Consider the following 27,320-nt stretch of genomic DNA (forward strand, 5'->3'; position numbering starts at 1 on the left):
GTTAAAAAAAAAAAAAATAGAGAAATTCCATATTTTATCTAGCAGGTATAATTAGGAGCTGTTTAAGTTAAGATTCTACCACAAATATACAAGTGTGTGCTCTTGCCTGGAGAGACAGGGGACAAAGGAAAATGAAACATGTAATACAAAGGGATGGACAGACCACAGGCAACATTTTCAACCCAATTAAAAAAGATTAAGTTATTCTGAAGCTATTCCAACATTAATATATTTTTAAGGTCTTTAGAAAGTAAAGATCTCAAAGTACAAATATGAAGACACAGTAAGTATGAATATTTTTCAGAGTTAGCACCGTAATCTTGGGGTTACTAATGTTACATTCTGTTTCACTCAAAGATTTTCACTAGCAATACCAAGCCAAGAGGATTCTCTCAATTCAGCTACCTAGCAAAAGGTTCCATTTCTAGGGCTGCAAAAAAAAAAAGTGAACATGGAAACAAAGCCAAGTTCTTTCAGGAGCCTGGCCCAGACTCTAGTGCCAAAGGGACACCAAGTTCCAGACTTGCCTGAATTTAAAATGCCAAGACTCCGCTTCCCAAGCAAGCAGTTTCCTTCTGTACCACCTCCAAGTTGCATTTAACATTGAATGACATCACTAACTCACAAACAAAAGGTCTAAGCTCAGAGCCAGTCTGCTCGTATTCAAATGATGCTGGTATCACCTAATTCTGTGGGTTAAACCCCAGAGCTGAGAGCACCGGGCAGTGGCAAACTGAAGGATGTTCGCCACTGCAAACATCGTTCCTGTGGACCCGGCTGCTGGGGAAGGAGCTGCCTATGTGGATGGCGCTAACGTGCGTTTGCTTTAGAGAATTTTCAGTTCTGTTAGACAAGTAAGCTTGTGAAACATAGGCACATTCTCTCAAGATGTTTTAAGTAACTGGTCAGCAAAGAGTTTGTTAGACGCAGGCAGAATTCCCGAGATGTATTAATACAATAAGTGCTTAGCAAGTGGAGCGTGTGTGTGTTTGTGTGTACGTGTGTGTTAGAAGAATGAAAGGGCGAAGAGATATCTCATACTCAAAAGACCAAACACACAAAACACACTAAATAGTCAGAATACTAACTATACATGAGAACTGAATATCCATGAGGTCTTAAATCTGACCCCCCATTGGTGATGCCCATCCTGGCACCATGTGTCCTCTGCCCAAGAAACACCAACAAAACCCATGACGGTCCATCCATTTAATTAGCTGTGGCCAAGTGTACTCAGCCCTGTGGGTTTCTGATCAAGTGTGTCACTGTCCCAGGGCAACTCGTACCTACGGGCCCTTCTCTCCTTGTACCCCCTCTCCTGTCAGTGAGGAAGGCTGATGTGCAGAGTGAAGCAGGACACTGCACGTCGTGTACCCAGGACCCAGGTAGTATGGCCCTTCCACCCCACTTGCACCCTATCCTAAGAGTGTTATCCCATGCTACCTTTTCCCCCTCGCTCCTGGCTGTGTTTTACATTGATTTAGTAAGCCATGTGATTCAAGCCCGTTTTAATTTGCCCTGTGAGTCTTCCTGTTCTGGGTCCTCTGGGAGAACCTGCCGGGTAATATATTTGGAGGCTACCAGGGTACCAGTGACATCTATGTGAAAAGAAAGAGGAAAACCCCAAGTGCCTGGGAGGAGACACTCATTGGCACTGCTACCTGTTATGGGTTGAACTGTATCCCTCCCCAAAATTCATATGTTGAAATCCAAACCCCCAGGATCTCAGAATGCAATTGTATTTGGAGATAAGGTCTTTAAAGAGGTAATCGTATTTAAATGAAGTCTTTAGGGCAGGCCCAAATCCAATATGACTGGTGTCCTTATACAAGAAAAGGAGATGAGGACAGACGTGTGTGCATACGGAGGAAAGACCATGCGAAGACAGAGGGAGAAGGCGGCCTCCCACGAGCCAAGGAGAGAGGCCCCGGAAGAAATCAACCCTGCCCACCTTGAGCTTGGACTTCCAACCTCAGGACTGGGAGAAAATCAATTTCTGTTCTTTGTTATGGCAGCCCTAGGAAGCAAATACACCAACTAACTGTCAGAGACATCCTCTCTTCAGGGAGCCATTCGCCCCCTCTCCACCCTCATGCTTGTGGTGGGAATGGAAAGGGTCCTGCTTCTCGGAAAAATTTTCTGGTCTCAGAGAGAGTATGAGTACCCGAGCCAAGCCAGGTAAATCACAGCACCCACCCAGCTCAACACCCACCCCTGGAGTTTTTCTTACCAGTGATGAAGGTGGGCAGGTTTAGTCTCTGTCTGTGTGCGGGCACTCACATATCTGGTGCATCGGTTATTTCCTAAGTTATATTGTATAGTAATGTGTATAAATACTAAACTACCTGCCCCAAAGGTTTTACCAATTTACATATGCGCCAACGGTTTATGAGGCCCATTTCCCTATACTTTTTCCAACACACAATGTTTTTAATACTAGCCAATCATTTTTCAGTGTTGTTTTAATTTGCATCTCCTTGATTGTATCCTGAGGTTCATATGATATTGGCCATTTGTATGTCTTATTTTATAGCTTGTCTGTTTAGGTGCTTTGACTATTTTTCTTTTTGTATGTTTATATTTACCCTTTTAATATGTTCTAATTTTGCAAGAGCTCATTCTAAATTAAGGATACCAACACTTAATCATTTGTTTCCTAACTTTATTTTTTAACTTTATCATTTTTTTATAATATATAAGTTATTTTGGGGTCAATTCTACGAATCTTTTGATCAATGTATGATCAATTCTATCAATCTTTCCCTTAATGTTTTGGTTTTAGAGTTATGACCGCACAGTCCTTGATGGGGGAGGATGGAGCTTTTACTACTACTATAAACACTGACTCTATGAATTCTGCATAGTTAAGGAAAACTTTTCAAACTGCCATAAATATATGGGCTGCTCCCATTCTGACAAAAACCCAGGAGCTAGAAAAATAGAACAATGATTACAGCACAACTAAGTGGAAAGAGCAAGAGACCAGAGTGTTCATTCACTACACACACACACACACACACACACACACACATCCTGTCTAGGAGCCAGGCACTGGTCAAGGCATTTGAGATAAACAGTGACCCAGAGAGACAAAGTCCCTGCCTTGTGGAGCCTCTGTTCTCCTTGTAATGTGGAGAGATAGACAAGGAGCAAATCAGGAAGACACCTAACGCCGTGTGTCCAATGAGGATGAGTCTCTGGGCAGACATGAGGTGGGTGGTAATAAAGGGAACAGGGTGGGCATGGTGGGAGCTGGTGGTGGTCAGCTACCTGCAACCACCAGCCATTCATCTGGCCCTTGTCACTGTCTTGTACAATTACCTTTTCATGCATTGACACTGCTAACTTCATAATTAGATTATAAGTTCATTTTGGGACACAAGCTTTTTCTAGTTCTCTTGGCATCCCCCCAGAAGGCCTTTTCCATAACAGGCTACAAATCTCTGATTACCCACAATTAATGGAATACAGTAGTAATGTTTTCAGCACCTCCACACAAATGGACAGCAACCCCCTTGGAAAATGAGCTATGTAACCAAACAGAATAATGCACCAGCTGCAGAATTTCCTTGGTCTCTCAACAGTTAGGCACATGATTTTGACAAAAATTTGTGATGGAAAGTGCTTTATACTGAATTTACAACCAAGACAAGATTCTGTCTAAATAGGAAAAGCCCTGACCAAGCACCATGTGCTTAGTTAGCACTTAGCTGTATCCATGTTACATTATTTAAGGCTGACAGGGAAGGCACTGTCCTCTTTTTACAGACAAGGACACAGGCTCAGAAAGCTCAGCCAGCCAGGAATTGGAAGAGCCCATTTTGAGCTGAGCTACACTATAGTGCCTTTTAAAACTGCAGAGAAGGAATTTATGAGAGATAGCAGTAAATTTAAAAGAAATATGTTTATGTTAAAGGCACTATCAAAGAATTTTAAACAGTGAAAACGATAATGCAAAGAATTAACTCAGAAAAACAAAGACTATAGAAATACAGAAAAACGAGTCTACAAAGAGTCATACTACTCAAAATAAGACAGCAATTCAAGATAAACAGATAAACCTGGAAAATAGATGGAGAGGATTAATATCCATACAGACTTTTATGAGAGAAACAAATAGAGGCCATAATCAGGAAAGTGACTTTGAAAAGTTTTCCTAGAACCGAATGACATTCTCTGTGAAGGAAGTCAAATGGGCAAGCTGGTATGTGGGTTTTTCCAAAGAGGAATTAAAGACAAATTGTAAAAAGCAGAAATAATGCCAGGTAGTTAACAGTTCTGAAGATTCAAGATCCACGAAAAATTTTTTAGAAAAGCTTTGAGAAAATTCTTTCCTTTTAAAGTGTACAATTCAGTGGCTTTTAGTATATTCACAGAACCATGCAATTTGTAAGCTGGAAGAAATCTTAAAAATCATGTAGCCTAGTGTTTCTCAAGTGTGTTCTACTGAATGCTTCTAAGTCTCACAGGCTACAGTATGAAAAAGAATTTTCCTGGCCAATTAACTTGGGTAAACACGGCATACTTGCAGACTCTATCTCCCTCGTGATGCAAAACTAAAGTCTCCGAGAAGCCCCAGGATATCCTGATTTAAATGACATGGAACATGTACTAACTAGTCCATCAAATCAGTGCTCCCGGTAAGATGTTTTGGAAAAACACTGATTTGTTCCAACCCCCCTGATTTTCCAGGTAAAGAACCAGAGCCAGAGAAGACTGGCTTAACTGAGGTCTCACTGCTCTTCCAAATTGACGTGTGAGCGACCACGTGGAAGTAGAGAGGGTTTTCACTCTTCACGAAACAGCCAACACCAAATCTTCAGACTTTTAGTCCAGTGCACCTTCTACAATGCTACGTGCCCAAACCTGAAGGTCTGAAGCAGTATGACAACAAACTCCCATAGCTAACAAGTCCTCTATAAGAAGCCACAGAGAAATGAGGACTAGTACACAAAACAAAGAAACACACAGATTTAGGAAACCAAGGTGCCCACACATTGAGAGTCCAACATCATAAAGAAAAACAGAAAAGCTCAATATGATACTATGAGAAAATATAGAATTTCACAGATGAGCTCTGGACAGGGGTAGGTAAAAGCAGGGAACACTATTTCCTAAAACTAGCTCTGTGCCACCCGGCAATGGGAGTTTGCTGTACACTTACTGTCCTCAGGAGAGTGAGGAACAAAGACATGAAACACTGCCTGTGTGGATATGTGAACCCATGTTGAAAATGGCAGACAAGTAAAATACAGTGATCATCTTTTCAATCAAACATTAAGGAAAAATCTACCCCCGAATAAGCAAGCAGAAACGGAAACAAACAAGAACAATAAACACAACCCTGAGAGCAAAGGAAAACAACATGTGTGCTTCATATACACAATTAAGTATGAACAAGAAAGTCCTCTATGAGAAGAGAGGTTGGGATTGAGAAACAAAATCAAATCATCTGTTGCTTCTGGGGTCACCCCTACTCCACCTTCCTCTCTCCACCAAATGCTCCAGCCCCAATGAGCTTGTATCTCCCCATTATCTGGCCTTTTCTTGGATCTGGGCTTGAATGCAAGCTCATCTCCCACGCTCTCATCTCTCACCTGCAAACTCCTACAGACTCTTCAAGAGCCAACCCAAATACCCCCACTCCTGGGTCATCTTTTCCAGCTGTGAGGGTTGCACCATGGGTGAGCCACACCATGCTTTCCCTTCCCATAGGCCTGTTTTTATGTTTCTCAAAGCCTGGCCACATCTGCATCTGCTTACATGCCTGCCTGCCATGTGGTCCTGATCTCCCCCGGGGCATGAGCTCTGTCCCTGTGGCTGTTAATGCATCAACCCCAGCAGCAGCCCCAGCAGGGCTGTGGTCATGTCATTACACCAACAAGGACCCACGCTCAGAGCCCCAGGACAGCACGCGCCTCCCAGATTACCACCTCCCTAAATCTCAACAGGGAAACTACACCCAAGGTACCAACCAGGGGCCCCACCTCGACAAGGAGGGAAGTGAGGCTTAAAGAGATTAAGCATCTCGTCCAAGGTCACTCAGCCAAAGTAGAGGAGCCAGGACTCAGCCTGGGCAGTCGGCCTCCAGAGCTGAGCCCTTAGTCATGATCTGTATCTTATTATATCACAATATCACAGCCCCCCAAACACTCTCAGTTAACCAATGAAATGCAAGCTCAATTTCAAGGAATACAACCGAATCCCGAAACAAGAATACTAATACTTCACTATTCTAATAAGACAAATATGATAAAGTATTAAGAAAATGAACTATAAAACAAGCTAAATGAAGAAAAACTAGAAATAAAATGGAAGTAGAAAATGTATTGATAAAAAAATCAAATTTCTCTCTATAAAAGCCCATATGATAATCTAAAGCCCAATCATAAAATTAAGAAAACAGGGCTTCCGTGGTGGCGCAGTGGTTGAGAATCTGCCTGCCAATGCAGGGGACACGGGTTCGAGCCCTAGTCTGGGAAGATGCCACATGCCGTGGAGCAACTAGGCCCGTGAGCCACAACTACTGAGCCTGCGCGTCTGGAGCCCGTGCTCCGCAACAAGAGAGGCCACGATAGTGAGAGGCCCGTGTACCGCGATGAAGAGTGGCCCCCACTTGCCACAACTAGAGAAAGCCCTCGCACAGAAACGAAGACCCAACACAGCCATAAATAAATAAATAAAAATTAAAAAAGAAAGAAAAAAAGAAACTTGCTTTTAAAAAAAAAATTAAGAAAACACAAATTTATAAAAATACCACAAATAATAAAAAGTAATACCACATTTACACGTCTGGAAATAGTCATCATATGTTTAAAAATAAGTGGAAATGAGAAAAAGTAAAATATAAAACTAAGATGAATATAAAAGTAAGTAGATGTCTTAAGATTATTGAAGAAATAAGAGAAGTTATTAAAGAATTAATTTCAAAAGGGTACTTAACAATGACTAACCAAAAAATACATTCAAATGTTTAATTACTTTAAGTGACCTGCTTCCCCAAAATGTAGAAAAAAAAAATTTTATTAATCAACTCATTTTTTAAAAATATCAGGTTTATTTCTAAAGCCCAAGAATAAGCCCTCCTAAATATTTATATTTACATTTATACTAATATTTAAATGTGTTATTTGCTAGTAAGTTACATACACGGTTTATTGCACATATATTACATTTAGAATGTATATATATATGTAACTTATCAGCAAATAAAAGCTCAAAAGAGAACTGGGTTGAGAGAGAAGGCCTGAATCCTAGTTCCTCCTTAATCCAAAATAACTATGTACACATGCACATACTTATTTTATCTGAACCCACGTTTACTATATATATATGACAGGACAGACGTAGGTAAAAAAAAATTATAAAGTAATGAGAGATAGAGTGACATGACTAAATGAAGAGATATTCTCAGAAATGAATAAGAAATATTATAAATATCAATTAAAATTTCCCTATAATATACAGAACCTGACAAACTGAAAGCTGAATATATGTGAGAAACAAGTGGATAAAAATACTAAATAATATATATATTTTAAAGGCAACAGTGATGTACTTATTATATTTAAGATATAAAATCACAACTGTCAAAACCATGTAATATTCATTTTAAAACATCTATAAAAGGTGGAAAATAAAGATATTTCAAAAACAGATTGCATCTATCTTAAGGATTTAGTTCAATAACAGGAAGAGAAATACCCTTAAATTAATGTTACTATTCCTGAATCCCGTAGGTATCAGAATTAAACCATACCCATCTCCACACGCAAAGAGGTATGAGAAGATAAGAGTTTTTAAAACATCATTTTACAATCTGAAGAAAACAAAATAGTCTGTGTGTCCCAGTTTGAGAAGATAAATTTTATTTCTGAAAAAATGAAATCTATTAAAAACTGTGTGCATGTTTGAATGTTCAAATTTTCACAATAAAATGTAAAGACAGTTCTCAAAAATGACAGTAATAGTAGAGGGGAAATATATGATAAACATAACTTATGATTACATTATACAATAGAATTTGGGCAAATACCTGAGAAAAATATTTCTTACTCAGAAGTCAGACTTGATTGGATCAACAGTTTGTATCCAAAGAAAAAGAGAATATATATTCATATAGAAAATACACACCCTCAGCAACACGTTTTGGAAACATCTCTGAGATATAATTCAAATATCATAAAATCCACACAAAGTACGTATGGTTTTTAGTATATTCACAGAGTAGCACAACAATTACTATAATCTAAGTTTAGAGTATTTCATCACCCCCAAAAGAAACCCTATACCTATTAACAGTTACTCCATACTCTCCCTCACCATCCACAAGTAAGCAATAGCTATTCTCTGCCTCTGTATATTTGCATACTCTGGAGACTTCATATAAATAAAATCACACAATATATGTTCTTTTGTGACTGGCTTTTTTCACTTAACATGTTTTCAAGGTTCATCCATGCTGTAGCATGTATCAGTACTTCATTCCTTTTCATTGCTAAACATTATTCCATTGTATGGATACACATTTGTTTATCCTTCATCAGTCGATGGACATTTGAGTGGTTTCCGCTTCTTCGCTATTATAATATGGACATATGTTTTCATCTCTCTTGAGTGGAACTTCTGGGTCATATAATCAATCTATGTTTAACGTTTTGAGGAACCACCGAACTGTGTTCCAAAGTGTCTATGCTATTTTATTTTCCCACTAGCAATGAATGAGGGTTTAATTTCTCCACATGCTTGTCTACACTTGTTATTGGGTGGTCTTTATTATAGCTACTCTGGTGGAGGTGAAATAGCATCTCACTTTTTTAAAAAACATTAATTAATTAATTTATTTATTTTTGGCTGCATTGGGTCTTCGTTGCTGTGCACGGGCTTCCTCTAGTTGCGGCAAGCAGGGGCTGCTCTTCATTGCGGTGCACGGGCTTCTCATTGTGGTGCCTTCTCTTGTTGCATGGGCTCTCGGCGCGCGGGCTTCCGTAGTTGTGGCTCGTGGGCTCTAGGGCGCAGGCTCAGTAGTTGTGGCACACAGAAGTCCCCTCACTTGGTTTTGATTCGCATTTCTTCATAATGACTTATGATGCTGAGCATCTTTTCATGTGCTTATTGCATATATTCTTTGGAGAAATGTCTCTTCAAATCCTTTACCTATTTTTTAACTGGGATCAAACCTGGGCCCCCTGCATTGGAGTGTGGAGTCTTAGCCACCGGACCACCAGGGAAGTCCCATCTTTTCACTTTCTTGATGGTACTTTTTGCAGCACAAAAGTGTTTAATTTTGATGTAATGTTGAAGTTGGCCCTTGAACAATGTTGGAGATAGGGGCACCAACCCTCCACACAGTTGAAAATCCGAACATGATTTATAGTGGTGCCTCCATGTCCATGATTTAATCAATTGTGGATGGTGTAAGCACCGTGGTATTTACTATTTTTAAAAAAATCTGCATATAAGTGAACCTGCTCAGTTCAAACCCATGTTATTCAAGAATCGAATGTAGTTCAATTTACTTATTTTTTCTTCTGTCATTGCACCTTTGACATCATGTCTAAGAAAGCATTGCCTAACCCAAGAGCTTTATAGTTTTAGCTCTTACATTTAGGGTCGATGACCCATTTTGCATTAATTCTTATACATGGTGTGAGGTAAGCGTCCAACTTCATTCTTTTGCATGTGGGTAATTCAGTTGTCCCAAAACCATTTGCTGAAAAGACTATTCTCTGCCCATCGATCTGTCTTGGTGCCCTTGTCAAAAGTCAACTGATCTGTGGATGTAAAGGTTTATTTCTTGACTCTCATTGATCTTTATGTCTATTCTTATGCCAGTACCACACTGCCTTGATTACTTTGTAGTAAGTTTTGAGATTATGAAGTATACATCTTCCAACTTTGTTCCTCCTTTTCAAGATTGTTTCACCTATTCTGGGCTCCTTGAGTTTAGTATCAGTTTGTACATTTCTGCAAAAAGCAAGCTGTGATTCTGATAGGGATTGCACTGAATCTGTAACACAATCAAGGGAGTACTGCCATCTTAACAATATTGAGTGTTCTGATACGTAAACACGAGAGGTCTTACTGGTAACGTCTAAGAACTATCTTTAAACTGCTTTAATTTGTATCATCATGGAAATAAAAAAATAAAACTACGCAGTGAGACACTGCTGCTAATACCATGTACAAAATAATGAATGATTATACTCTGGCTCACTATTTCTTGAGTATCATCTCTTATGATTTAGCAAAAGCTACAGAGCTGTTCACACTCTTTGATTCTAATAATGACACCACTGGAGCTATAGCCAAAGGAAGTAATTCAAGAAAATAAAAGGGAAAAATATGCTAAGATATTTATTGCAGTACTTTCTATCACAGGGAAATACTGGGAAATCATAGGGAAACAACAACTGTTAAATATCCCAATATCCCAACAATGGGAAATATCAAATTAGTAACACAATGGAAATCTAAATAGTTTCCATACCAGTTATTTACAAAAACTATGTTAAAACATGCAAACATTAGATTTGTAAGCAAAACTGCCTGAAGTCTCATACGTGTATATTAAAGATCACAAAACAACTTGAAACAAAACAGCTTAGAATTTAATTATTGCTGGGTTATTTTTATGAAGTTGCTTAACATCTTACAATAAAGTATTATGTATGTGTTTTAAAAAGAGAGGCCCTGCCTTGTCACCTGTAGCATGCAGAAGAACATGCTGTGACAACCCAGTTACTCACATGTGATTCAGCATTAATGTCACTGAGTAGCGGAATCGGTTTAGCAGTATTACTGTCAAGGACACCTAACAATAGATCATGCATTTAACCCCTACCCTTAGGACCAGGGTTAATGTAGGCAAGGGAAAACTCATCCTCTTATGCACATTTAGTGAGCTTAGGGATATAAATCAATGTTAACCTTCTACTTGCTTTTCAACCCAACAACTTGTAAAGATAAGAGTTAAAAGAACAGCAAATGTATTTAACCTATATGGATTTATCACAATGGAAAGTGAAGACAAATATATCCTCCACCTCTCCTACACCATATTAAGCCAATCTCTTATTTTGTGTCCTTCTGAGAATAAATGGTAACCCTATTTCCTGGTGCCTGAAGTAATAAAGAGAACCACATAGGTCGGAAGAGAAGACTACAATTAACAGAACTTCAGGGAATTGAAGTTCTCTTCCTGCATTGCCTTTTCCTGATCCTATAAATAACAACATTACCTCATGCTGGCAAAGCATGCTGTTCAGATACAAGAAGCAGGCTTGCTCGTCAACAGATGCAGAGAAACGCTGCCACCCAACAGCTCTGATTAGTCAATATGCCCCTGAGATGGGTGCATGGGCACAGGTCTCCCTGGGTTTGGCATTTCTGTGCTGGCCCCTACTCTCCATGACCCCCCGCAGGCCTCCTGCCTCTTGTCTCTGTCTGATAAATTAATCACCAAGGGGATCAACCTTCACCTTTCTGTCCCTGCCACAATCATGAACTGAGGGGCTAAAAAGCAACACAGACCTCCTGCTTACTGTGGAGAACACCAATGAAAAATGTAATTTCATCAATAAAAGTCCAGAGAGAAAGGACTACAGCCTGAAATGATGAGTGGGAGGAAGATCCAGAGCCAGAACACACGCACACTGGGGTCAAAGCGTAAAGGCCTTTCACACAGAACCGTGCAGGTAATAGGAAGTAAGGAGATGGTTGGGACTTCCCTGGTGGCACAGTGGTTAAGAATCTGCCGGCCAATGCAGGCGACACAGGTTCGAGCCCTGGTCCAGGAAGATCCCACATGCCGCAGAGCAACTAAGCCCATGTGCCACAACTACTGAGCCTGTGCCCTAGAGCCCGAGTCACAACTACTGAACGCCCGCGCGCCTAGAGCCCGTGCTCCACAAGAAAAGAAGTCACCGCAATGAGAAGCCCGCGCACCAAAACAAAGAGTAGCCCCCGCTCTCCGCAACTAAAGCCCGTGCCCAGCAATGAAGACCCAACGCAGCCAAAAATAAATATAAATTTATTTTTTAAAAATCACCTCAAAAAAAAAAAAAAAAAGCAAGGAGATGGAACACCAGGGTGACAAAGTAAAGGTCAACCATCAAAGCCATCCCTGCAGACATTATTCATGGGGAAGAGAAACCACATCCTATCACACACACTGCTCAGAAGCAAGGACCGGGGGGAGAAGTACAAACCAGAGCAGACTGTGCAGTGAGAAGGTGGCATTTATCAGAGAGAACCAACAAGGCAGCTTTGAATACGAGAAAGATGGTATGAAAAGGCCACACACACACACACACACACACACACACAGGGTAAAGTTCACTAGGACTCCCTCAGTGTGGCCTCAAGGCCTTGTGCACACTCCCACTTGGTCCTCGTGAAGTAGGGCTGTCTCCGCTGTAACTGTGAGGGGCTGTTATAGCACAGGGCCCACCAGGCTGAGCTCAGGGAGCACAGCGGCTCGGCCTTCTCACCTCGCCACTCCGGCAATGAGCACAGACCTCACCGATATCCAGTTCCTTTTTACTTCCTGTAAATTTATTTAATTCATTTCTTTAGAGTCACACTTCTTTAGCCAGCCCATCAGAATTTCAATATCTGATTTGGTACCCTCCTTAGGAGGCCATCCTCTTACACCAGACATCAAGACATTCTTGCACCATCGTCTTCTGCATCGGTAGCAGAAACAGGTTTAGGTGCCACCAAGAAAAGTAGACAGTCCTTGATAACCAGCTTCCTCTCTTAAAGAAACGCCATCACTCACACTGATCAATGGACTTCCTGCCAACAGACACATCTGTTCATTTGACAAACACACACTGAGGGCCAGGTCTTGTGCTGGGCCCACTTCTGCTCCTGAGACGCAAATGTGCGGTTTTGTGATGCCAGCATGCAGGATATTCAGAAAGTATGGGTCCAAGCTAGGAAGATGGTTTCAAAATAAGAGTTCCCAAAGTGCACAAAGCAACTTCATTAGAATATGTCCATCAACTGTCATTCATTCAAATATTTGAGCGTTTAGAGACAGATAAGTAGACTAATATTAAAAATTAGTTTTATAACTAGTCACACCATACAAAGTATGTATGTGAAGCTATGTATACACACAAAACCAAGCATGTGTATCTGTATATTATATACTAAACAGACTGTTAAAACGGGAGGAGAGGGGAGTTGTGCAAATCTGTATTGTTTAGAGAGAAAAAGAGGACTAGAGAGAATTACAAAGTTTATTAAAATGTAGACTTGTCCCTAATACTTTTAAATAATCAAGAAAAATACTCATTAATCACTTGTATGTTAATGGACTACCACTGCCACCACTACTGTAGGTTTAATGGGATGAAAATAAATACAAAATTCAAAATTATAATTATCAATTCATATTTTTAAATGGAGGTTACTATATAACCCTTGGGTCAACTTCCTAACATCTGTGTGCATTATGGAAATTCAGGGAAAAGTAAACATGGGTACTGTACAGCAGCTATAGCCCCTCCAGCTACACACACGCATCTTACCCATCACAAGCCTAGCTCTACTGACAGCTCTCAACACCAAAACAAGTGCTTTCTCCTAAAAAGAGAGCAAATTTGGTAACACTACTTCCCAGGCTTATACACTAAGAATAACAACAACCATCACACCACTACTTGGATAGCGTTTATGACATGCTAAGTGCTGTGTGAACCCATTTATTCCTCACAGCAACATGCTAAGTCACATGGGAAAAGTCAACAGAGACAGGACAGGGAAGGAGGGTAAGACAAGAGGGTGGAGAGGGCCAGAGGTGGGGGTGCTTCAGACACGCAGTGGGGAGAAGCAAAGGTGGTAAAGAAAGAAAACTCTTCCTGCAGTCTGGCCGAGACTCCCAAAGAGCAGAGAAGCTTGGCGTCCTGAGACGCACAAGGACCCCGTGTACCACCGATGGCACAGAACTTCACTGCTATGTCAAGTCAGGCCACAACACCGGGGAATAACGAAGACACGGCCACAAGGGTTATGCAAGTGGCAGGACAGGGGTGGATATGTTAAAGACCACCCTCCCCTACGGATTCCAAACTGTCCCAAACAATGAAGGGCAAAGTATGTAAAAAACTGTTCATGACGCTAAAAGAGAAAGTGGGCACCTGCACATGTTTCGAAAATAACAAAGAAAGTGAACACTAACTAGCCCGTGTTGAGCCAGTCACCCTGTATGAGGGCAAGCTTACATGAAAGCAGCTGTTCAAATAACTTTGCAGATTCTGAGTCACTGAAGAAGCTAAGTCCGTGTCATATGATGCACCTGCCAAAATTAGAGCCCCAGACCATGTTCCCTGGAGCCTGTCGATAAAAAGATCTCAAGGCGCCCTCTCTCTAACCTAAATGCTCACTGAAAAGAAAAAAGGTTTTTCTGTAAACAAATTTGTCAACTAAGCCCTGTGTGTTTTCACAAACTGAGTTGGGAGCTTAGAGGCCTTACAAAAAGCCTTTGACAAGACCCATGTCACAGCCTCTCTGAGCAATTCTTCATCAGCAAATGAAGGATGCCACCATCTGATACCTTCCTACATGCTCACCTGGGAAGATTAATGAAATGCCAGTGTCCAGGCACCGTGAAGATAATACCAATAATATCTCAAGTTAGCCCTAAAATTCCGTTATCCTCTAAGACTTTGGGAAGAGCCAAACAGAAACAACTGTCACACTTCACTTGACCCTCAGGCTACAGCTCACCTATCAAGAGCAGTAACAGGTCTTTCAGTCTTTTTTTCTTAAAACCAAGTATCTGTTGGGTAAGCAAGCTGCTCCATGACAAAGGAGTTCTAACAACTACCACTGGCACTCAGATTCCAATGATCTACGATGAAAGAGACTGAACGTCTGCTGAGAGCTCTCATGGTGACTATGTACCTCCCCAAACCATGCTTATAAGAATCCTTTGATGGTGCTGTGGCTTCCTCATTTCTAGAACCATCCCAACGACAATGAATGACCACTCACTGTTAGCATTCACTCCATCCCTAATAGGGATGACTTGTGGACAAACTAAAATCATGCCAAATAGAGTTTTGGGAGAACAAATAAGTTATTAATTTTGCTAAAAGTTAAGCATTTTTAAAAAATATTTGTCTATTTATTTGGCTGCACCGGGTCTTAGTTGTGGCATGCAGGATCTTTAGTTGTAGCATGCGGACTTCTTAGTTGTGGCATGCATGCAAGATCTAGTTCCTAGACCAGGGATCGAATCTGGGCCCCCTGCATTGGGAGCGTGGAGTCTTAGCCACTGTACCACCACGGAAGTCCCAGCATTTTTGTTTTAAAATAAAAAATTAATGAAAATGGAAAGCATAATGAAATATAAATCCTGACTTTTACACTTCTATTTAACAGTTTCAAAACCCAATTGAGAGCATTCATTGATCAAGGGAGTGAGGGGAGAGACGTCTAGTACATGCCTGACGCTCTGGCCTCATTGCCGTGTTGTACACAACTGTAAACGTCAGGCTCTCACCCCCACTAGGCAAACCTCCTTTGAACACTAAACCTAGTATCGTCGAGTTCAGAGTTATTCAGAATGTCAATTTCTTAAAGGAAAGGCATTACACATCTAAGAAAGCACTTACCCTGCACCCAACTTTCATTTCAGAAAAGGTCACTGAAGTGAGACGGCTGAGCCAATTAAAATTTTCCTTTTACAGGGTTATTTCCTCCTGCACAAGCCCAAGGGAGTAGAGAAACCTGAATAGCTTGAACATGCTTCCCTACATGTAGGACTGTCATCCTGAGCTTGAAAGAAAAACACACTAACAGCAGACTGGATTGCACAGGAGATTGATCTACATTTTTAAGAGAGCAAGAGAAGGGCTTCCCTGGTGGCGCAGTGGTTGAGAATCTGCCTGCCAATGCAGGGGACATGGGTTCGAGCCCTGGTCTGGGAAGATCCCACATGCCACGGAGCAACTGGGCCCGTGAGCCACAATTACTGAGCCTGCGCATCTGGAGCCTGTGCTCCGCAACGAGAGAGGCCGCGATAGTGAGAGGCCTGCGCACCGCGATGAAGAGTGGCCCCCGCTTGCCACAACTAGAGAAAGCCCTCACACAGAAATGAAGACCCAACACAGCCATAAAAATAAATAAAAAATAAATAAATTTTAAAAAAAAAGAGAGCAAGAGAAAAAAAGAGCCATGTCACTGAAGGTACGTGAGCCTGAATGCAAAGAAAAACAGTCTCAAAGTAACGAGAAGAAAAATGACTTGGACATGGGTTTAAATAAGTCAGATCCTGGGGAGCTTTCTGTGTTGTGTTTCAGTTGTAAGTTATTAGTATAATCTTTAAAATACAATTTCCATAAATAAAGGTAAGGAGTCCTCGGATTTAAGAAGGCACTTCATGAAGGAAAGAAATTATTGGGGAAGTAATATACACTCCACTGCCAACAAAAAATTAGTGAACGCATCACCTCCTGTGCTCATGAAAGCATTCCTAGGCAAAACTCTTCCAAAGCACTTGTGGGTTTTTTTGGTGGGTGTGCTGAGAACTCCCGGTTAACTGAGGGCAGAGGTTGTTAAACCTCACATTGCTGCACTACTAGCTACTGGTGAGCCTGTGGGTGGCAGACCTCCTAACAGTCACCTTCTTTCACATGCATGATTAATTTCTTACAAAATGTTCGTTTTTCTTCAGATTCTCATGCCCTCGAGCAAGCAGACAAAAAAAAGAAGTGCAAAGAGAAGCAGAACCCCCTCAAAGGCCAGGGCGTATTGTGTTTCTGGAATGAGACAGCCTGGCCTCACTTGCTGGGTGACCTCGGAGGTCACGTGAAGCCCGCTAAGATCCCTGTTTATCTTTCCTGTAAGATGCAGGGGATGATTTTCTATCTCTGTCGCAGGCTTGTTCTGAGGATCAAATGGGATGGTGTGTGTGAAACCTCTGGCACAGGACCTAGCCACATGCATGAAAAAGTAATACCAGCTACCTACTATTTCAAAGGCTTTGTTGTCCTTGACATTTCGGGCAATAACTTGTGTATAAATCAACTGTCAGCCAGGATGAACATCTGGAAACAGATTATTAGTAATTCCAGAGAAGGAAAAACAACGTATCTTGTGTTCTTTAACTAAGACGCTCCCAAGGGCTCCTGTGCCTTCAGCTCAGGGTGCAGCATCTCGTCTCATCAGCGCCAAGGGACCCCAGCCCTGCTCCGCCCACAGCTGCACAACAGAAGGTAACTGACTAACACCCCGGGTTCCTGGAAGAGGCTCCCACAGCAGTGATGCAACGCAAGGCACAAAAACAAGATGTTACTCGGTCCTATGACATTCGGGCTCCTTGTGATACTACCCCCTCCACCAAGTGAGAATTATAGATTCGATCAACAGAAGGCTTTATTTTTTAAAAGATGGGGAAGGCACAGTACCTCTAATCGTTGTATGCGTCCCTTGAAAAACATAAAGAGGGAAGAATTTGGATAAGCAGCTTCTTTTTTGAGAAGAATTTCCTTCGCTTCATCCAGGCCTGCTTTGTTATCACTGCCGTCCAGGGCAAAAAACGGGCGGACTACAGTATGATACCAGAGCAGCGCTAATCTGAAGGAAGAGGGAGAGAAACCGTGAGTGACGATGACTTTTCTTACAGTGTTTCCACTCTTTAAAAAAAAGTCAGTGTGTGCTCTTCCAGTACATACTCCTTCCAAAAAGCTCACTAGGCAGTCTCTGAAGAAGTAAAATCAGTATCGCTCCCCATCTTAGTTTTATCAGTATTTGGAAAGCCACAACTTCAGAGCACAACATATAAATCAGCATACTCCCATCGGATAAGAGAATAAAGTGACAGAAGCAAGTAGCTCTTCGGAGGCTTCTAGACGGATTGCTGACGGTATCATTTATGTAAATCTCTGAATTCTACACCTTACTCATCAACGTGTAAATTAGAAACAGTAATTGGTTACCATGAATTTACTATCCCTTATGATTACTCTTTGCATTAACTTTTTACAAAGGGAAAATGTTTTCGCCAGTGTTCACAAAAGTTAGAGTGTAAGCCTCAGACTGAATTTAAATATAGGAACCACAGGCAAAATTGTACAAAATTGGGTTAAAATAAGTGAAAGGACCGGATGAAGGGCCCTTTCTCTAGCCACTGAGGCTGTTCAGTTTGAAAACCAAACAAATAAGTAAGTTACTTAAAATTCTCCCACTTCAAACGTGTCCCTTTCAAAAAAAAAAAAAAAAGCCACGTTAAACTAAGTAAACAAAATAGATTCACTGGGATGGCTTTAACAAACAGACAAAAATGTTTAACCAACACAACAAATATTTTTATGTAAATGTATCCTTCCAGCATGTGCATAAATTTGGTCCTCTTCTGGAGATCAGACTAATTTACATTATTATTAATTGAATTCATCCCTTTCTCAGAAAATATTATTAGAAAAGACAAATTATCACAAGTTACAAATCTGTTAAGTCAAATTAATAAAGGACCATTGTGTAATATAATGAGTTTGTGGAGGCATGAATATTTTTGCAATAAAAAATTAATGACCTTTTGAATAGCTACCAGCTGATTAAGAGTTATAACATCCAAATTCCTCAATACTGACATAAGCAGAAATACAGCACACTAAGGTTCTCTGTGATACCAAAATCTTTGGAAAAAGTCTGATAAGTGGTGTAATGTCAAAGGACATCCAGTATTTAATAAAATTATTCTAACTGCAAATGGTGATAGATATTTACCAGATTGAAAAAGAATCACATCATTTTTAACTGATGAGGAAATGGGTGAATCCTTGCTCTGGATGGTTATAATGGGTTCTTCACACATTTTGGTTTAAATAATTATCATTTAAAGTTTAGTCTGAACAACAATAACTCAATTTAGTTGAACACCACAAACTATCCAAGCCACATATAAGAGACCAATGGACCAACCAGAATCATCAAGGAAAATTACCCAACATGAGGATATAAGAATAGAAATTTCAGAATCATAGAAGTCTTATGAAATATATATCCCCTTAAGTCCAAAAAATCAGGATTATCAATCTCAGTGACTGGTCAGGGTCACAAAAACTGTTTACAAATCATGATCATTTTGCATGTTTAAAATACAGGACTCAACAAAAAAATAAATTTAAAAATTTAAAAAGAAAAGAAGAAAATGGTCAAGAGGGACTTTCCACAAAAATAAATAAGTGAATAAATAAAAATAAAATAAAATACAGGACTCATGAGACTTAAGAACAGTGCTCTGGTCTCTAAAGTCAACTTATAAACACCACCAAAAGCACGGTCCTTGGCATTGCACTAAAAGACAGAAAGGCATGGCAGCATGTCAACCAACCAAGCATTTTACCTGAAGTTTCCTATAAAGGTTTTGATTGTCGTTCACTTACTTTCAACACTATATTATCTACCAAAGCATTGCAATATAGCTACTCACGTAGCTAAAGGGGCCTTCATGTCCTTACTTTCGCTTGCATACATCAGTGAAGAAAGCCCCTGTAGGCGGTCTCCAGGAAAACCCAGCAGGTTGATGATTTTGAGCAGGTTTGGGGGCACCATGGATATGCAAAGGTGAAAAAGGCCATATCCAAAGCTCACAGCACCTTTCAGTCTGTTTAGAGACTCCTCAGACACCCCTTCAGCCACAATGTGATTATCATTTGCAGCGTCAGAAGTCAAGGGCTCTTCCGTTAGCTTCTTCTGATACAGCTCCTGGAGGGCATTGATGTCCAAATAGCATTTATTGTAAATCTTCCAGGCTTTCCTAAGGATCCACCCACCTTTTATATATGCTATAAAGAGAAGGGGAGAAAAGCATGAAAAAATAAGTATTCAAAATAATTTTCCTACATTAATAATAAAGATATTGAAGAATGACCTGAAAAAACAAAATTTTAAAAAACAATAGGGCTTCCCTGGTGGCGCAGTGGTTGGGAATCCGCCTGCCAATGCAGGGGACATGGGTTCGTGCCCCGGTCCGGGAAGATCCCACATGCCGCGGAGCGGCTGGGCCCGTGAGCCACAACTGCTGAGCCTGCGCATCTGGAGCCTGTGCTCCGCAGCGGGAGAGGCCACGACAGTGAGAGGCCCGCGCACCGCGATGAAGAGTGGCCCCCGCTCGCCGCAGCTGGAGAAAGCCCTTGCACAGAAACGAAGACCCAACACATCCAAAAATAAATAAATTAATTAATTTAAAAAAAACAATAAAAATTATTATCCATCATGAAACCTTCTGTTCTTCATATGGCTTAAATTCCTTATTTGTTGTCTGTTTCCCTTTACTAGTCTGGATGACCACTTGGCAAGAACCATGTATTATTTTGTTCATTGTATCGAGCCCCTCACGCTGAGGTGAGGGCATAGCATCTAATATCTGCTGAATGAATGAATGAATGAATGCAAGCCTCATTTGAATCTGACTTTTTTCCCACGTATTCTGTGAAACCCTCTACCACATCCCTGAACTACCTGAACTATGGAGCTTTCCGGATAAAACTCTTAAATTTGCGTACCTTGTGTTTCATCCCTCCTCAAGAGCAACTTCTAAATCTAAATTTGCTGCTAAATTTATACCCAAGCACCAAGAATGGCGACTTGCCAAAAAATAAAACAAGCAAAACAAAACGGATTAATTAATATTTATTGGGTGAACAAATGGCCAGTTTATTAACAAAAAAGTCATTAGCATTAAATGCAAAAATGCAAAGAATCCCCAATGCATCTCTATTCAATGCCTATTAGTGGCTTAACCGCACCTAGCTAGGCTGGGCTTTATCTGGTGTATGACAATGGAGCTCCCCCACTGCCCAGCCTAGAGAGCTCCAGTGAAGGAGGGTGGCAAAGCTGAAGCTATTCACACCACAGGGTGAAAATCTGTTGTTTTTAAAGCCACTTCCTTTATTTCCCGTTAGGCCAATTTTCTTAACACAGCCACCTTGAAAATGTGTGCCACAAAGGCAAAGGTAGAGATAAACCTGGGATTTGCCCTGCTCCACGCCCCACTGGCCCCTCTCAGGTCTGAGTCCTGCCTCACCCTCTCCTGCGAACATCTTTCCCTTCTGATGAGGGTCGATACATCTGTGCTTGTCTGAGTGCATCACCACCACATATCTGGGGAAAAGGTCCTCCACAGGGAGTTTTCTGTAAAATAGTTCTCTAGTAACTATAGAGGAGAGCTTGTCCACTTGGCACCGTTACCAATATGGTACCGATACTCTGACCTCAAAGCACAACAGAAGACAACATGAACTGTGTACCAGGCTTCCAGGCCCTTTAGAACAGCAGGGAAAGACGTTTTTTAAGTTATTTTTGAATGACATAAAATATATAACATAAAATCTGATTTATAAAAGTCCAATCCCTGAATTGAAAGTGATCTAAGATTATATGGCATGTGCAGAAAAGAATTAACATAGCAGGCCTGTTGCTCTCCTTTGAAAGGCCTGTTTACAAGGTTGGCCCTGGGCTGGTATCTGGGAACTTGGATTTGGGAGGGGTCCCATCATTCCCAGAACCGGTAAGAGGGGCTCACTGTGCCTACAGTTTGCATGAACAATGTTTTATGCGGACACCTGCTTTCCTTCTGGAAGTTTGGGTATGCACCAGGCAGGGGGGTACCTACATGGTCAGTCCCCTGTAAAAACTACGGATGCTGAGTCACTAACCAGCTTCCCCAGTTGGTTACATTTCACAGGTGTCGTTATAATTCCCTGCCAGGAGAATCATGCGCATCCTATGTGGCTCTTCTGGGAGAGGACCCTGGGAAGCTTGGGCCTGACTTTTTCTGGTCTTCATCCCTGTGCCTTTTCCCTTTTCTAATTTTGCTTTGTATCCTTTCACTGCAACAAATCATAGCCATGAGTATGACTATCTTCTGAGTCCTCCTAATCACTGGTCTTGGGGACTCCTGATCCATTAACTCAAGCTACTATCTTAATTAAAGTATCGATTTTCTGGCAAACAATGACCATATCTCCTATGGGATCACAATTGAAAACACAACTATCCCACAAGTTCTGGGTGATGAATGTCCTGTAGTCTAAGTGCACTGAAAAGATTGCTATATGACAGGATGAAGAAGTAAAATAAACCAGTCTACAAAAGCTTTGCTGGGGGGGGGGGGCGGGGCGGTACTATTTTGTATAATTTATTGTTATAAAAGTAATACATATCTGAAACAATTTACTTTTATTCAGTTCAATTTAACAAAAATATTTACTGTGCTAATATTACTTTTAGGCACTGTTCTAGGAGAATCAAAGAGAAATAAGACATAGATCCTGCCTTTAAGAGGCGCAATGACTTTTTCCCTCCTAAATGGAAGTATTGTGGGAAAAAGAGAGGTTTGAAAAAACCTTGACACTTCTTTGTATGCTAGCAAAGTGTTTAGGTTAATCCAATATGCCCACAGACAAGAAAGGTGACTCTCACTTATGATCCAAAAAGCCAAAGATTGAATAGAAAAACAGAAAAAGATCAAGAAACTAAATATATAGTCCTGAGAACACAAAAGCAATTGAATCTCATTGAAAAGAAATAATAATTGGCTACAGATAAAAAGTGAAATAAAAAGAGGAAAAGTAAAATTGCAAAACCCTAAAAATGTCAATGAGCTACTAAGTTCCTATCACGTGCCTAGGACTGTGCTTGGCACCTGAGGGACACAAATGAACTATAAGACATAAATCTCAGCCCTCCAAATGCCCAATAAAATTAGAAAATAAAAGTGAAAAAAAAATGTGTGTAACATAAGACTATATATGCATATGTTTATTTATATGGTCCACTGGGTCATACATAGAAAAACGAAAACAATGTTGAGATTATGAGTGAATTGCCCTTTATTTCCTTTTTGACAGTCAATTGTTTTCTACGTAGTAAGCATATACATAAATTTAACAGTGCAAAAGAAGTATTGCAGGATTTCAGTAGAAAACTTTACTCCCTCCTGTCCCTAAGCCTAACTGGAAATTTAGAGGGAAAAAATTAACTCCATTTTATCCTGTATTTTCCAGGCTACTGTCACTTTATTGAGGAAGCACTTAGGGAAATGCAGCATTCCAGGGGAGAGCAACAGGAGTGTAAGTATGAAGGGACAGATGGAAAGCTGTTCAGAGGCAGAGTGAATCAGGGGACAAGCTGGACCAAGGATGGGTGCAGGGATGATGCACCCAGTGGTATCCAGCTAAGGGAAGGACGCCTGCTCGGGAGAAGCAGGCGCTCCCTAAGACTGGGGTTAAAGGGCCTAGTGTTAGGGAAACAAGTTGTAGTAATCCAGATCTCAGGTGAAGAGTTACAGAAAAGAATGGCAGCAATGGAAGCAAACATAAAAATCCATTCATGCCGACTGTTTCGAACTCAATTAACAAAAGGAAAAGAAAGCCAACATGGTAAAAACCCATTTTTACAGAATAAAAATGACATTAATTCAACATCCTTAATTTCTTGCCTAAGATAAGAGCTTAGATGTTAACATTTATTTTAAAAGCACATGTTCAAGTCTACAGTAACAAGCTTTAAGGCCCTGAACTTGAGCCGGGTAAACAGAACTCAAAGTTTTGACTAATCGAAGATTAGAAACTGAGATGTGTATGCAAAGTTAGGACCTAGAGAGAAGCAGATTTTGTTTTCACCACTTTTTAAGTTCAGCTCTGCACTGAAACAGGTCCCAGGACTCGCCCTACTCCAGGTTCCCAGTGCGGTGACCGAAACATCTGAGCACAGCCAGACTCCGACGGGAGGAGCCGAGGCTGCGTGAGGACCGGGTGGAGAAGCTGCGCTCCGGGCCCACAGCACCGCGGCCCCAGTGGGAGGGACGCTCAGTCAGCTGATGCCCAGCAAGGCGGCCAGGAGCAGCCTCTGCCCAACAAGCAGAGAGAACAGGTGAACACAGGGCCCCTCAATCTGCACAGGCTTTCATAGGCTCCTCTGAAATGTCAGACATTAAAACATTCAACCACTGTGACTGCGTCCCCGGAGGACTGCACAGAGAGCAGAAAACCACAGACCGTCCGCCCTCCCCTGTCAGGGGCAGCCTCAACCAGCCAGAGATGCAGCAGAGCTGGGAAACCCTGTCCCCATAACGGGGGTGGGAGTCCTCCCCTAGAAAGGGCAAGAGTCGTCTGCAAAATGAAAATATCAAGTTACAACTAAATGGATCCTGGAATAAATTTTGTAAATTATTATTATTATTTTTTTTTTTTAGCAGGGATTATGTCTGGTGAGAGGCCCTACCATAGCATTGTCTGTTTGCTTGTCCTGGATGAGGCTGGTTAGTCCTATAATGGAAGGGAAGTTCAGCTTTGCCTTCCTTGTGACCCACATAACAGACACTTCGGAAGAAAAAAAAAAGATGATTTAGTTTTCACTAGTCAGCCCACCTCCTCATTATTACCTTTACCCCCAGTCAACAGACTTCTGATAGACTCACTTCTCCAATCCCAACTATTCTTGGGGCTTCCTAGGGCTCAGTATCATGCATCTCATTCCTGAATGACATCACCCTTCCTCCATCCCTCTCTTTAATTCACATTTATATACCCACCATGTGTTAGGCAAAGGCAGCATATCGGGTGCCAGGGACACAGAGAAGACAACGCACTTCCATTCTCTATAACCCTGCTCAGGTTCAGGATCAGGGATCCTTGACCTTCCCAGCAGAGTTTAGGAATTGCTCATTCCTTGTGCAACCTCTCTGACTAACTTATATGTCTAATGTCTAGTGGTGAAATACCACTCTGAATGAGAATTTATTTAGTCCTCTTTCTCCCCCACTAAACTGTCAGTACCCTCAGGCAAAGACCTACATCTCATTCATCTCTAGACCATTATCATCTATCACCTTCCAGAATCTGACACATAGTAAGTGCTCAATAAATGTGGAGAAAAAAAAAGATAGATAGCAGGTAGACACAGTCCCTGCCCTCAAGAAGTTTCCCATCTGTTACTGTGGGCAGACATGTAAATACAGATGTGTACAGTTGTGTGATGACTGCTCTGTCTATGGACAGGGTCCAAGCAGAGTAACAGAGGCCGTATGATGAAGTCAGTGAGGAAGGAGAACATGAAGGGAGTAGACCCAGGCTGCACCTGGGGAGGCACAAGAGAAAGACAAAAGGGGTTCCAAACTGAGAGGGCAGCGCACACCAAGGCCCGAGGCGGCAGGGCCTCAGAGACCTGCAATCAGCCCTGCCGAGCCAGAGGTGGTGGCGGCGAGGTAGGGGGCAGTTTCTTCCATGCCACCCGAGGAAGGAATCTGCACTATTCCTTGTAGGCGATGCTGCAGAACAGCTAAGTGTCTCAAGCACAGGTGTAACAAGGTTTAGAAAGAGAACTCCAGGGGCATCGTAGAGAATGTGGCCTGGAGAAGCATCCGGGCCTGGAGAAGCATCTGGGCCTGGAGAAGCATCCGGGCCTGGAGAAGCATCCGGGCCAAAAGCAGGTTGTTCTACTCTCCCTGGGGCTCATTCCATAGGACGGAAGGCGCACATGCGCACGGGGGCTGAGAGACAAGGCCCTGAGAACCTCGGGTTTCTGGGCCATTGGGAGGCTGGTGGTTCATGTGACCAAATGAAGGTGAAGGGAAAACTGTGAATGCTAGGAATTCAGGTATGAAATAAGAAGCCCACAGCTCAGGTCCTGGTTCTGTCATCACTGTGTAAACTGTTCAACCTCAAACAAATCATCCAGCCTCAACGTCCTCACCTGTGAAGCAAGGAAAACAATCTCATTTGAGGAAAATTTACTGTGCGTATGTTATGCCAAGAATAGTAAGACGTGGGGCCGATCTTCAAGCCCAAAGGAAATACAGGAAACACAAACAAGGTGGCAAAAGCCATCAAGTCGGTTTAAAAATAAATACTTTTTGTTACGAAAGTAATTCACGTGCGCTCACTGCAAAAAACAACAACAACAACAACAAAGTCCTTTGGATAACAGAGTAAATTAAAAAGTAGTATAGAAGGGACTTCCCTGGTGGTCCAGTGGTAAAGAACCCGCCTTCCAATGCAGGGGATACGGGTTCAATCCCTGGTCCGGGAACTAAGATCTCACATGCCGCGGGGCAACTAAGCCCTCATGCCCCAACTACTGAGCTCGCGCACCTCAACGAGAGCCCGCGCACCACATCTACTGAGCCCACCCACCCTGGAGCCGGTGCACCACAACGAGAGAAGAGAAGAGGAACAAAAAATCCGCACACCGCAACTAGAGAGAAGCCCACACATCACAACGAAGAGCCCAAGCGCCACAGTGAAAGATCCCGCATGCCTCAACCAAAAAGATCCCATGTGCCGCAACTAAGACCCAACGCAGCCAAAAATAAACAAATAAAATAAATAAGTAATAAATAAATCTTTAAAAAAATAGTATAGGAAAATAGAGAGAGAGGATGGGGTAATTCACTATAAAGAAATTCAAGTAAGACAAAGTACAGGAGCTCTTTTGAAAGTCAGAAGCACTAACAAATTCACACAGACTCACTCCTACCTGGAGCTCAGGTGAGTGTGTACCCATACCCACTTCTGGGCCACCTGATCAAGGGGTGGGGGAGAACCACCTACAACAAACATCTCCAAGGAGGGGCTGTTCCAAAACAATTATCCATCAACAAAGTTTAAGAAACGGATCCCAACAAAGAGTAAATTTTTCATAGTTTTATAACCTAGAGGGTTTCTGAAAGGCAAATGAAGCACATTTTTAGTTATGTCTGTTTGTTTGAGACAAATACTGAGCTATTCATAAAGCAAATGACCACTACATGTGTTTATTAGAACCTGAGGTTCTCATGTCTGTTAATTTCCTTTCACTATCCATATTACATTCAATAAATTATACGGCATCAGGAAGAACCAAGAGTGCTGTTAAAAATCTATGAGGGCTTCCCTGGTGGCGCAGTGGTTGGGAGTCTGCCTGCCAATGCAGGGGACACGGGTTCGAGCCCTGGTCTGGGAGGATCCCGCGTGCCGCGGAGCAGCTGGGCCCGTGAGCCACAATTGCTGAGCCTGCGCGTCTGGAGCCTGTGCTCCGCAACGGGGGAGGCCGCGATAGTGGGAGGCCCGCGCACCGCGATGAGGAGTGGCCCCCGCTTGCCGCAACTAGAGAGAGCCCTCGCACAGAAACGAAGACCCAACACAGCCATAAATTAATTAATTAAAAAAAATAAAAAATAAAAGTACTATAAAAAAATCTATGATACGTAAAGCAACTATACTCCAATAAAAATTAATAAACAAAACACAAAAAAAGCTATGATAAACAGGATTAAATAGCTGATTAATATCAACTTTTTAGGAGAATAGGAAAAGGTCACA

At 41.7% G+C, this 27,320-nt stretch overlaps 1 protein-coding gene and 1 long non-coding RNA gene across 8 annotated transcripts in view; one reads left to right on the forward strand and one right to left on the reverse strand.

The window, feature by feature from the left end:
• TTC39C (tetratricopeptide repeat domain 39C) overlaps positions 1-27,320 on the reverse strand; it is a 107,414-nt gene that overhangs the window by 23,721 nt on the left and 56,373 nt on the right. For 6 of the 7 annotated variants that reach the window (XM_082355526.1, XM_082355523.1, XM_082355524.1 and 3 more), the window contains 2 exons: positions 19,448-19,802; positions 17,421-17,589 (listed from right to left, as the gene is read on the reverse strand). In XM_082355526.1, the coding sequence (XP_082211652.1) occupies positions 17,421-17,589; positions 19,448-19,802 (524 nt within the window). Of the gene's footprint in view, positions 1-17,420; positions 17,627-19,447; positions 19,803-27,320 lie in introns of all 7 variants that reach the window. The other variant, XM_082355530.1, reaches the window with a different exon arrangement.
• Positions 17,476-25,362, forward strand: LOC309611296. Its single transcript, XR_014234429.1, has 3 exons — positions 17,476-17,612; positions 23,025-23,090; positions 23,675-25,362. It is a non-coding gene; the product is annotated as an uncharacterized lncRNA (long non-coding RNA).

Source organism: Balaenoptera borealis (genome assembly GCF_965194805.1).
Source record: "Balaenoptera borealis genome assembly, chromosome: 14".
Taxonomy (NCBI): Eukaryota; Metazoa; Chordata; class Mammalia; order Artiodactyla; family Balaenopteridae; genus Balaenoptera; species Balaenoptera borealis.